The 12,090-nt window shown below is 53.8% G+C and overlaps 1 protein-coding gene across 6 annotated transcripts in view; it reads right to left on the minus strand.

The window, feature by feature from the left end:
* Positions 1-12,090, minus strand: part of MGAT5B (alpha-1,6-mannosylglycoprotein 6-beta-N-acetylglucosaminyltransferase B) — a 74,015-nt gene that overhangs the window by 44,388 nt on the left and 17,537 nt on the right. For all 6 annotated transcript variants that reach the window (XM_049812785.1, XM_049812784.1, XM_049812783.1 and 3 more), the window contains one exon: positions 2,888-3,032. In XM_049812785.1, the coding sequence (XP_049668742.1) occupies positions 2,888-3,032 (145 nt within the window). The remainder of the gene's footprint in view (positions 1-2,887; positions 3,033-12,090) is intronic.

The raw sequence follows: 12,090 nt of genomic DNA on the forward strand, positions 1-12,090 counted from the left end.
CACTTTCCAAGGGGAAAAGCCATCCTTGCCCTCTGCTGGAGCTTTGCTGGAGGGGGACAGTGCTCACAGGCTATTCCGTAAAGCCCACTGAAGCCTTCACCTCCTTCCTCTTCACTGGGGCTCTGCAAATCCAAGCCCTCCCAATTTTATCGGAGATCCAGTGTTAAGCAGGAGAGCACTTAGTAAAAACAAGAATTAATCCACTTCTGCACAGGTGGAATTGCAAAGCCCACGCTCGCGGCTTTGCTGAGCAGGGAAGGAGATGAAGGCAGCCGCCGTGCTAACCGAAGGTGTTGTAAAGAATAAAATCCCTTTGAAATTAGCACCCTTTAATTGTATTATCTTTCACTGACAGCTTCAAGTCAGTCGCTGGTGATCAAAGAGACAGGGAGGGAAGGCAGAAACAAGCCCTCGGTGGAGTCCCGGTGTCCTAATAACGAATAGAACCAAGGCGTCTCCGCGGCCATGGGGCTGATCTGGATTCAGGAGGCACCCCTCGGTCCGGGTGCAGTTGGCAGTGCCCGTTCCCCCTCGGCACAGGAGCTTCCCAGGGGCTTCAGCTGGTTACCCCCAAAGGACATGGAGCTCAGCCCACCCACTCCACAGGGTCTCAGCCCAGGCTTCACACCAGCCACTATTTGATTCCCCCCCGGGGATGCTCCACGCAGCTCTGGAGAGCATCCGTCAGAGCAGCAGGGTCAGCCTAGAGCCAGGCTTTGCTCGGAGCAGGGCAGCAGATGGGGTCTATTGGCTCTGCAGCCTCCCAGCTGCCTCGTGCACCCCGCAAAGGAGGGCAGGGACCGGGACAAGCCAGGAAAGGGCACTACGGACAAGGGAGCATGTGTGGCAGCAGAGACAGAGCTGCTCAAACCCGCTGAGACCCAGCACAGCTGTAACACTTCCAACACATCTCCTCTGACCACAGACCTCAGCCAAGGGGCTGCAGGGAAAGAGGGGAGTGCTTGGGAAACACTTCACAAGCGTTTGAAAATGCTGCTAGTGCTTCATTACAGATCATCACACCGATAATCCATCCACAAGAAACCCCGCCACGATGATTGCTTCATCTGGAGATGCTCTGCCCCATGACCAAAACCTGACCTTCAGAGGCTAGGTGAGAACAAGGAGATGACACAGATCGGTTTTGATGCAGGATCAAGTGAAGGGACTTGAATGCACTTAAGGGGTAATTTATAAGGAGCAAAAGGTGATAAACTAGTTGTCCCTGATTTTCTATTCCTGAAAATTAAGACATCTGTAATCTCAACTGCTCAAGCTCATCTCAGCACACACACAAAAGCCGAGGCTGTTTTGATGTGCTGGGTCCATAAGCTCCCATCCTCTCTGGTCTCTCCAAGCGATGGCCCTGGAGTCACCAGCCACACAGCAGATCTGAAACACAAGATCCCCATTTGCAGCGATTGCTACCAGTTCACATAAACGCTTTTAAGTTTTTCTCTTGGCTGCTGGTGTACAGAAATTACCATCACCTGAAATTACTGGTTCTTTTAACATGAGATTGGCCAAGAAAATCATCAAATGTGAGCGAGCGCCTTCCAATCGCTGGCTGTAATAGTCCTGTCCATTCCTCTCTGGGATTACTGTTGTCCTCCTTGTACGCTTGGGTACCAGCCAGCCTCGTAACAACAAAATCCCCAGCACCTGCCATTACCAAGGTAAATTATATTTTTCAGCGGTTGAAATTATGTTACTTAAAAGGCAAGACCATGCACTCCAAGGCTGCCTGTGCAGCTTTAATTCATGTGTGCACGCAGTACGGCGCAGCCTTTAATTACAGGCTCACTTACTCTATTTTCCATTATAGGTGCAAAAGAGACTTGTAAGGAAAGCGAGGGAGAGAAATGGAAATGATGATGGAAACAGGGAGGCACAGGAACCCCCGCTGGCTGTCGAGCGCAGCCACGGCAGGAGGCAGAGGTGGGAATACCAGGCAGGTTCCATTTGGATGCACCACAGCTCCCGTGCCGGCTCCGGTGGCCTGGTGCAGGGCAGCGCTGACCGTTGCATGTCACATCCCTGCCACCCACCGCTGAGCAAAATCTACGCTGGCATTTTGGGTTTGCATTGCAACGTTTGTCCCAAGCGCTGCCCCTTGGTTTTTCCATCACTGCCCCTCCACATCCAAGTTGCTTTAGTTACCATTTTTGCAGGCCTTGGCGTGACAGCCAAGTTAGCATTAATAAGTGTTTAAAGGCTCCCTAAAGCAAAGGAAGATGTCTCTTTAGTAAAAAATCATGATGGGAAGGTCTGACGGCATCTCTCAAGCTGCCGGCCAGGACAGAAGCGGTGCGTGCATCACGGGCAGCCAGGATGCCAGCTCTGTGCAGCGAGCGTTGCGGGGCCCGACAGTTTGCTCCTATTTCATTTTAAGCCTTGCTCAACTCCAAGGCTGAACACACCAGCCCTGGCTTTCAAACAACAATCATTTTGACAGCTACCTGAGGAATATGGGCACAAAGAAACTGGCCTGAGCTCGCTCTGGGATTTACTGGCAGAGGGAGCACAGCCCACGCACCAGGTACGGCTCCGGCTGTCGGCGAGTCCCACCTCCAGCTCCACCACGGCACGGCGGCGAAGAGACGCCCTCCCACGCTGCAACGCTAGCAGCTGGGACGGGTGCCACAAGTAACCCCCAAAATGATAGTAATTTCAGAAATCCCAAAGAAAACGGTTCCAGAAATGGCAAACAACAAGACAACGACAGACCTGCCCAAGCCTCATGCCCCGGTGGGTTCCACCATGCCCACGCAGCGGCTCAGCCTGACACCGCAGAGCACATTGGGGTTTTTTTTTGCTCCTGCAAACCCCACCCGAGCCCGGCACCGCTCCATGGGGTCTGCATGGGGCATTGGTGCGGCCGACTGACCTGTCCAGAGGGAATCGCGCTTCATCCCCTTTGTGGAAGTCAGTGCTATTCTCCAGCCTGGCCAGGATGTCCATCCTCTTCATCAGCATCTCCAGCATGTCGCTCATTCGCCGCAGCACCCCTCGGGACTCCAGCGCACCCATCACTGCAGGCACACAAAGAGCAAGCGAGACACCGTCACGGGCTGGGCGCTGCCGCGTCAGACCGAGAAAATCCCCCTCCCCACGGCTTCAGCCCCAAAGCTGCCTGCAGTCCCACACTCCCCAGCCCCACTGATGGGCTCAGTGGTTTATGGACCATCTCGGTGCCCTTCTGTCCCTGATATCCCCCCTCCCTGGCTCTGGCAACAGACCCACACCCCCATCGTCTTGCCCAAGCATGAGTTAATCCCTGCCTGCCCAAATCCAGCTGGGCTGCTGCAGCTCCCCACAGCCAGCAGTTATACCAGCCCTGGATCCAGGATTCTTCACCTGCCTCTCCAGGCATAAACTCCTGACTTGTCCACCCGATCCAGCCTGTCCTGAGTGCTTATGGGAAACCAATTTGATTCTCAAACACTAACCAAACAGCGTTTCATTCTGCATTTCTATTTTTCACTCTCCAAGACCCATCTAGCCCAGCATCCTGCCTCTGATAGCAGCCTGCAAGGGATGCATAAGGAAAAGCATGGGAAATTGAGCAAATAGGTGGTCCTCCCCCAACACATCCTCCTAACGGCGCCGGATTTTCCTGTTGCAGAGAATTTCTTTTCTACCCAAATCTGCTACGGGGTGGGTGCCCCAGCACTGCAAATAGCTCTGTCTCAAGCGCTGCATCTCAGCAAACCCTCCCCAGCAGGGAAGGACCCGATTCCCAGCCCCATTTAACATTCTGCTTCCTACGGATTTGCACAGCACCGACCTGCTGCTGTGTTGAAAGCGCCGGGGGATACATGAGCTCCTGGCTCCCAGTTTGATCTGCTGTCTAGTGACAGGCAGCCCCGAGCCCGAAGCCAGGGAACAGAAAATAAAGCTCCTGTTTCATCTCAGCGCGGCTCATTTCACGTTAGTAATAACTTAATCAGTGCATAATCCCCTGAACTTCTCCCGTTTAGCTTATCTCTGCTGTTCCACTCACATGTGCTTTTCAAGAGGCAGTACATATTTAATTTAGGGAGCAGCAGGAGCTGGGCAGGCAGTGCTGGGAAAGCGAGCGGCTGCTGGACATCCCAGGTGGCTATCAGGATTTACGGGCATCTAACGCAACTCCAAACAGATGCAAAACCGGGTCTTGTAAAGCCAGAGGGTGGCTGTGCTGGCGCATCCCCTGGGTCCCCCACCCCGGCACAGCACCCTGCACCCAGCTCAGCCCCGGCGCTGGGAAGGAGTGGGGCATCCCAATGGCATCATGTGCCAGGGGCAGACCTGGCACGGGCTTCTCCTCACTGCAGGAGCTGATTCAAGCCGCTGCGCACATCAAACAGCGCAGAGACCAGCCTGAACGTGAGGTCTAGCTGGTTTTGGTATTCAGATGAGAGCGGTGCATATGGCCGTGGTGGGAACTGGCTCCCTCACCACGCTCCCAGTAAATCACCCTCTAACTCCAGCTCCAGATGCTGCAGCACTGGAGCCACGGCTGCCGGGGGTCTCTCTTCTCTCTGAGGGAGGAGGGCTGCATCGGCACCGCAGCTCAACCAGGGGCTTCGGCACTCGCACGAGCCCTGCCAGGCTCTCACCCCAGCAGGCACTGTGAAAGCATCGTACCGCTGCGGCCGCCTGTCGCTGTCAGACGCGCGGCACATGAACACAGGGTTACAAGCCAACCCTTAACCCCTGTGAGAAGCTGACACCGGGCCAGCCAGACCTCGCCAAAGGCTGTGTTCCATGCTTGGCTGAGATTATCAGCAACACGTTATTTTTTCCTGATACTATCTAATAAAACAGAAGAAAAATTGAGAGCAAAAGCAATTCCTCTAAAAAAAAAAAAACCAAAACAAACCACCAACCAACCAAAAACATTCATGGAGATTGAAACCAAGCTTTTCCCCAAATGCTCCCTGCACTCCCACAGCAAGAAATTGGTGACTTCTGCTTGAATTGGTGGGTGCCCAAAGTCCTGTGCAGCCCCAAGACCTCCCTGGATGGGTCTGGGAATGCAGGAGCCACCTTTGCCCATCCCACCAGGAAGGTCTCCCAATCTCCTGGGTGGGACACAAGTCACAGCCTGTCCCATTAAAGGGCAGAAGTGCTAATGAACTCACAATTAAAAGATGCTATGGGGGGGAAAAGTGGAAATTTGGACACTGGAGCTCAGTTTGTACAGGGGCCTCCCCAAACACAGCTGAGCAAACTGGCAAAGACATGGCCAAGAAAAACAGAAAAGCTCTGAGATGGCCTTAAGTCAGAAAATCCACATTAGTTATTTCCTCACTGGACTGAGTCCACTCTGGTGACATCCTTACCACGGCTGGGCTGTGTTCACGGCTCACAGCTCCCGGCACCCACTGCCCGCCTGCCCCAGGTGGCTTCCAGGACTGACCGCCCCCCGAATGGGGATTTCTGCTCAGGATTTGCTCCTGCTCTGACATCCCGGCACTGCCAGCGGGTCGGAGCTTAGACCTTGAACTCAGTTTTTGAGCGAGACGGAGACTGCAGTGGGTGAATCTGGAGGTCAGGGGAAGGACCTGATACAACCCCTACAGCTGGCCAGAAGAGCTTAAACCACAATCTCCACATTTCCATGGATGGAGCGGTGCCCCTGGCCCAAGGATTTGGGTCCCGGCTTGTTTTGAGGGGGTCAGGTCACGCTCGTTCGCTGGGAAGATGCAAGGATCACGTCTGGGAAGGCAACAGAGATGACTGAGAGCCATTGCTGCCTTTGCCACTCAGGGCTGGGCTGTCACCCCAGTTTGTAGCCAGGCTGCATTCATTTAATTACTAAGGCCTGTTTAGTGGTGCAGCTCATTTGAAATTTAAATGGCTGCTCGCAAAGCCCGGGCAGAGAAACAGCTCTGGCCCCTGATTAAAACCAAGATACACGTACAGAGCTTGTCCCCGCAGAAGAGACCTGGGAAAAGCCCTTTCCTGAGAGGGTTGGGATGGGTCCCGGGAACCTCTCCAGCCCTGCAAAGGGAGCCTAATCCTGCCGTGGGCAAGGCAGAAAAGGGAAACTGAGGCACAGAGCTATACAGGGCTCACATTTCCAGCAGGCAGCAGTGAGCCGATGTTCGTGCCAGGCACCCAGGGGTGCTCAACACCGCATCCCCACCGCCCAGGCAAAGGTCCCCAGGGATCGCCCCATTGCTCAAGCAGGAGCAGGAGACGGAGCTTTCCTGCTGCTCGGGCCACATCCACACCCCAGGCAGTCCCGCCGAGAGCGCCTGCTCTGACTCCTCACCGCAGAAGCACAGCTGACAAGACAGCTCTGCTCCCAACTCACTAAGGAGGGACGAGGATATTCAAACCGCAGAATGAAGTTGTTTCCCCCTGGATCCCGGAGAAGCTGGCAGCGAGCAGAGCCACAAGCCCCGGTCCCACCGCCAAGCCCCCAGCACCAGCCCAGCCCCCCGCCAGCTTTCCCGCTAGCTTTGCCGAGATTTCCCATCGTGTCGCTGCCACCATCCAATTTCCCAGCTAGTTTTGAATGATTCCAGGATGCTTTTCAACAGCAAAGCTCTGAGCTTTGCTGTCAACAGTGAGCGGAGATATTCCATCTCCAATAAAGAAATAAAGAAACACCTCATATTCTAAGTAAAAATAGTAATAAAAAACAAATCTCAGCCTTCACTGGGTTATCTTTTCGGGCACCCTGCCAGAAAGCAGAGCTGTCGTGGGGCACATCTCCCCGCAGCCCTCCCCTGGCTCTTGGAGATGAAGTCGAAGCTCTTCCTCATCAACACCTTTTTCTGTTCTTGGCCTTTTTTGTTGTTGTTGTTGTTGATGTTCCAGAAGCTTAAGGAGGATAACAAGAACGATCTGACATTTTTGGCAATGATTATTACATCTCTTGGAAAGTGTGTCTCATTAAAACCAAAAGAAAGGTGGAAAAGTGCTGAAGCGACTCTTTTAAAAATGCAAGAGCCAGGATTAATTTGTTAACCTGAAGCGGAGACCCAGACACCCGCCGAACGGCTGCTCGGCTGCCTGACAGTGCGTGCCAGCGACAGGGATTCGGAGGATGGAGGCGAGCCCAGACAGTACCCCCAGCTTCTCCCCTTAAACCAGTGATGAAGATCCCCGAGACACTTGCAAACAGCACTGCAGGCAGACAGGATAAACCCAAACCCAACTCGATAGTATGAAAACCCAGTAAAATAGTCTTGCAAGCCACTTTTTTTTTAAAAAAAAGCAAGCAAGCTGCTAATTACAAAGGAAAAATATTCTAATTACCCTTGATAATCAGCAATGATGGGAAAGAAAACACAAGTAAAACTGCTCAACAGATTAATTGGAGTTTGCTAAAGTATGACAGGTTTTTGACAGTTTTCCTGAGTGGCAGCCACTCTTTAAAGGCAATCACTGAACCTGACAGAGGTTTTCATAGCAGCACTAGGAAATAATGATTGCAATCAATCATATCTTACTGGATTTCATGAGACATGCTGGTAAACACAGCAGAGGGAGGAGAATTATTTATGGTGCTTCAGAAGAGCATACAGCTAAGTAATTGGATGAAATCAGGGGAAAAAAAGAAAGCATCCCCTAAGGGTGATGTCTAGTGGAAGAAGAAATAGTTTTTCTGCGAAACCAGTGGAATAGTCAACAGCCAATATGCTCAAATTTGGATGGGTCAAAACCCTAGGGAATTCACTAATGATACACTTGTCTTTAAAATACCTTCTTGGAGTGAATACCTCCCTGGGCAGGCGTCCCACCCCCTGCCATTACCTGTCACCGAAACCTCCAGGAACGGGAGCCAGGACAGGCGCACAGATGAGTTTTGCTGCATGTGCAGACCTGGACACAAGGGTGAAGTTCAATGCCAGATGCCTCGGGGTGACCGTGCAGGAGCAGAGAGCAGCTGAAAAAGCACCATTTCATGGAGCATCTCCAGTGTGGCCACGGCACGAGGGACTCCCTGCCGGGCAGCCCAGTATGGGGCTGGGACCAGTGGAGATGATGTGAAGTGGCACTGGCAAAGCCCAGGTTGAGCCACAGGGGAAAGAGCAGATGAGGAGGAGTTTCCATGCTCAGGCATCGTGTTTTGGGAATCTGAGCATCCTCCCCATGCCACCCCACCACTGCTCACGCTGGGAGCCATCTCCACCCAGCACTTCACAAGCACGGATGGAGCGCGCAGGATGTCACCCTGTCACATGGGTTTATGTGCAGTTCTTGGATGCTTGGGCTGAGGTTTTCAAAAGGAGCTAAAACCCCTCATGAGAAAAAAAAAAAAAAAAAAAAGCACTTTGAGGGCATGTTCCCTTTAGCCACCTGTCCCTGGGTCACTCGGGCCCATCCTGCTCAGGGTGGGGGGGGTCGCACGCTGCTCAGCATCAGCTTCATGCCAAGAAGATGGGCAAAGAGAAACACGTAGGGGAAATGATGTTCGAGCTGCACACCAGCACTCAGCCCAACACATCCCTTGCATTTTCCTGCTTGTGAATGCAGGACCCCAGTACCACCCCGTGGGTGGAGAGGTGGCATTGGTCGCTTACAGGGAGCTTTTCCACCCAAAACCCAGTCCAGTTTCAATGAGACCAAAAGCGTCCCTAACCCAGCAGCCACAAGAGTCCATCTTCCAGGGGGAGACCAAGGCACAGCCTCAACCCACACCAGTGTGAACAGTGCTGAAACATCCCCCTGACATTTAAAATGCAATTCCACAATATATCTCTGCTGTTCATAACATGGCTGATTTGTTGTTGATTCCCCCCCGCACACACTTCTCAGACATAAGTTATATCCCTGCCTGGCTGTCTCGCAACAGCTGAACGCTCCAGTACAAGAAGGGAATTTGCTCAGAGATGGTAAGATATTACTTACGTCCACTGAAAATACCAGCTGAATTAATTTCAATCCAAAGCATCATTTGCTTTGCTTTGTTTTTCTCCTTTAAAGGACAACTCCAGGCTACTTAAACCCCTCAAAAGGCCAACTAGCCAAGGGCTCCAGCTAACCCTGACACATAATCCATTACAATCACAGCCCAGAGACCCAGCACTAACCGGCAACAAGAAAGCCCAAGGCGAGGGTCAGCCCGGCAGCGACGGTCACCTCCCGCCTCCATCCCTTCGGCACCCACCCTGGGATGAAGCTGCTCCAGGGATGGACGAGGTCCATAGCTGCACCCCTTGAGGGCACCCACTCACCAGCATGGGCACCCAGCCAGTTGTTGCCTCCAGCAAACCCACCCACGTTTGCCGTCAGACTGCTACGGATTTATTATTTGAAGTTATACAAAGAAAATACGGACCTGCTTAGCCAGTGCCCCAACGCAAAAAGCACAAGCAGCCACACAGGGAGCCGTCACGCCAGCAGCAGCAATTTGCACCTGGAGGTGCCCACGAAGCAGCTTGGGGGCTGCCAGTGAAGCAGACGCTTCGGTACGGCTCCAGCTGCACCATTGATCTGCTGCTGAGCCGCTGGAAATGGCCGGCAAGGAAGTGGTTCCCTGGCAATCAGCCAAATTAAGCAGCCTTAAGTCACCAGCTGGTAAAGCAGATTATATCCCACCTGCCTGCTATCATCTACCCCCTGGATTTATCCATCCCCTCATCCACTCCTGTGCAATCAACGGCAAGCGTGCAGCTTCGGGGGTGTTTTCGCTCCTTCTTGCCGCATCCACGGGTGGGCAGAGACCACCAGGTCCCACTGGCAGCCACGTGCCGTGGCTGAGCCAGGCAGGAGCCACCCCAGGGCTCTGCTAACGCAGCCATGCGATAGCAGCAATCGCAACCCTGCTGCGGGCTTGAAAGACCCCCCCGGCTTTCCGACAGCCCCCCTACACACGCCGGCAGTGCCTGGGGGGCAAGACACCACAGCGGAGGGACCGATCTGCTGCAGAAGTACCCCGTCTGAAAGCAAGAGCGGGGTGTGCCATGGCATGCACGCTGCCCGAAACAGCACCAGCAGATGGGAAGCAATCCCGTTTGGCCCCATAAATCACTCCCGCAAGCCCCATGCCACCCCTATGGCCAGGCACCGCTCTGCCCACCCTGCTCCCGGACAGCCACGGCAAAGCCACATCCTTGGGTTCCGCTCTCCCACGCTGCCAACAGCGTCACGAGCGACGATCCGTACCCCCACTTTCCTTCTGCAGCCCCGCGCCCCAGCACACTGCAGGTCCTCCCCCGGGAGGCTGATGCCCCATGGGAGGCTGATGCCCCCCCCAGGAGGGTGATGCTGGAGTAGGTTTCACGGAGAAGGTTGGTTAGAGAGAGGCCACGGAGAGGTTCTGAGCAAACCTCAGCCTCCACCCAAGGTCCCACCAGTCCTCCTCCAGCCTGCTGCTGCATACAGCATGGAGGGGGGGGTGCCAGCCCAGTGTCCCCCTACCAACCCCGCTGGGTTTGGGGTCTCCGCTCCCTCCCTCTGGGCAGCCCTTCGGCTGCGGGACCTTGAGCTGAGCCTGCGGAAGGGGGTCCTGCCACTTCTCTACCCCAACCAGCTCCCCCTGCCCACACCCCCCTAAAGGCAACGCCTGTAAGAGCAGACTGCAGCTCTCTATCTCCACCCTAACACATGTTCACTCCCCATTTCCATATAAATAAGAAAAGGCAGGAAGCTGAGCAATACAAATAGACATTTACATTCACAGACAGGAGCATTTCCTTACTGCAAGGGAGAGCGCAGGGCTGTTTCCCCCCCCAACTTTTATTACTCCTTACCCCCGCACACACACCAGACGCCTGGTGTTCCCGATGGGACATGGGGATGGTCCCACAAGTCCTGCCACAAGCCATCATTCGCCAGGCAAAATGAACTCGGTTGTCTCTTCCTCTCCCCAGCAGTCCCAGGAGATGGGCTGGGGAAGGCAGGCAGCTGGGAAGAGACCAATATGCACAACCCCAGCACAAGCTGCAGTTCACTTTTCACTTAGTTTATTTTTTTAACCCCATCTTTCCCCCCTTCTCATCCCCCTTTCACTTTTTTTGAAAAAGTACCAGCAGGATATTTTTAGTTGCTCCTCTATTGCCAGCCAGCACTATTTTAAATTGCATTTTAAGCTGTTCTGCAGTGCTCCAAACACCTCACACTGCAGGCAAGGCTTTCAAACTACAAGATTAACATCGATTTTAAATTGCTTCCTAAAACACAAGGGCTCCAGCACAGGGCTTTCTCAAGGGCAGTTGCCAGTAGCAAAGCCCAGAGGGCACCAGGGCTCCCGGGGCATGGCTGGATGCTGTCGGCACCAGAGGCAAAGCTGGATCCCGGTTTTGCAGCTGGGACCCCCAGCTCCAGGCGATAAGGAGCACCCACCAGTCCCACGGCACAGGGGCAGCCCCAGAGCGGCTCCACAGACCCACGAGCCAGGGACCACCTCCATCACCAATCCTCATTTCAGTTTTTGGCCTTTACAAGAGAGGTATCCCTCCAAGGGCATCGGAATTTAACTCACCTGGTTCTTCTCCTAACAGCCCATGTTGCTGACCCGGGGAAAATTAAATTATCAGAAGCTGATGCCCCAAGGATTGCAGGAAATCAGCCCAAACCCCTCAGGCAGAGGAAGGATTCGACCCAGCATTTGCACACCCCAAGATCAGCCAGGAGGGCTTCGGGAGGCTCAGCACCACCATCGCTCCGCTGGCTCTGCACGTCCAGCGCTCGAGGCCACAGCCTTATTTACAGCTGCCCCAAAACATTATGTTTCAGAAACAGCAGAACTCACTAATTTAACATTTCCAAAATGATTACCATTTCTCTTTCAGCCAAAGATATTGGCCAAACAGTGCCGGGCATCCTGCCACTCTGTTTCCCGGGGCGAATAAATCATCCCCTTCTTCCAAACCCATCAGCATCCGCTGAGCCCAGCAGCCAGATCCTTCCAGCAGCAGCAGAGTGGGGTGGCAGCCCAAAGCAGAGCCATGGGGGCACTGGCAGAGCCACGGGACGAGCCTCAGCTAATCTCTGCCCGAGCTGAACCGAGCCCCGGTCTCTCATTTAGGCCAGAGAAACAAATAAATCAGTGGGAAAAACCAGCTTTTACAGAGGCTGCTATGGTTCCCACTGTGCTAGTTTTATTTTCTGAAGTACCTGCTGCCTCCCGGGCTCAGGATGAATTTT

The sequence above is a fragment of the Accipiter gentilis genome, chromosome 10 (assembly GCF_929443795.1).
Source record: "Accipiter gentilis chromosome 10, bAccGen1.1, whole genome shotgun sequence".
NCBI lineage: Eukaryota > Metazoa > Chordata > Aves > Accipitriformes > Accipitridae > Astur > Astur gentilis.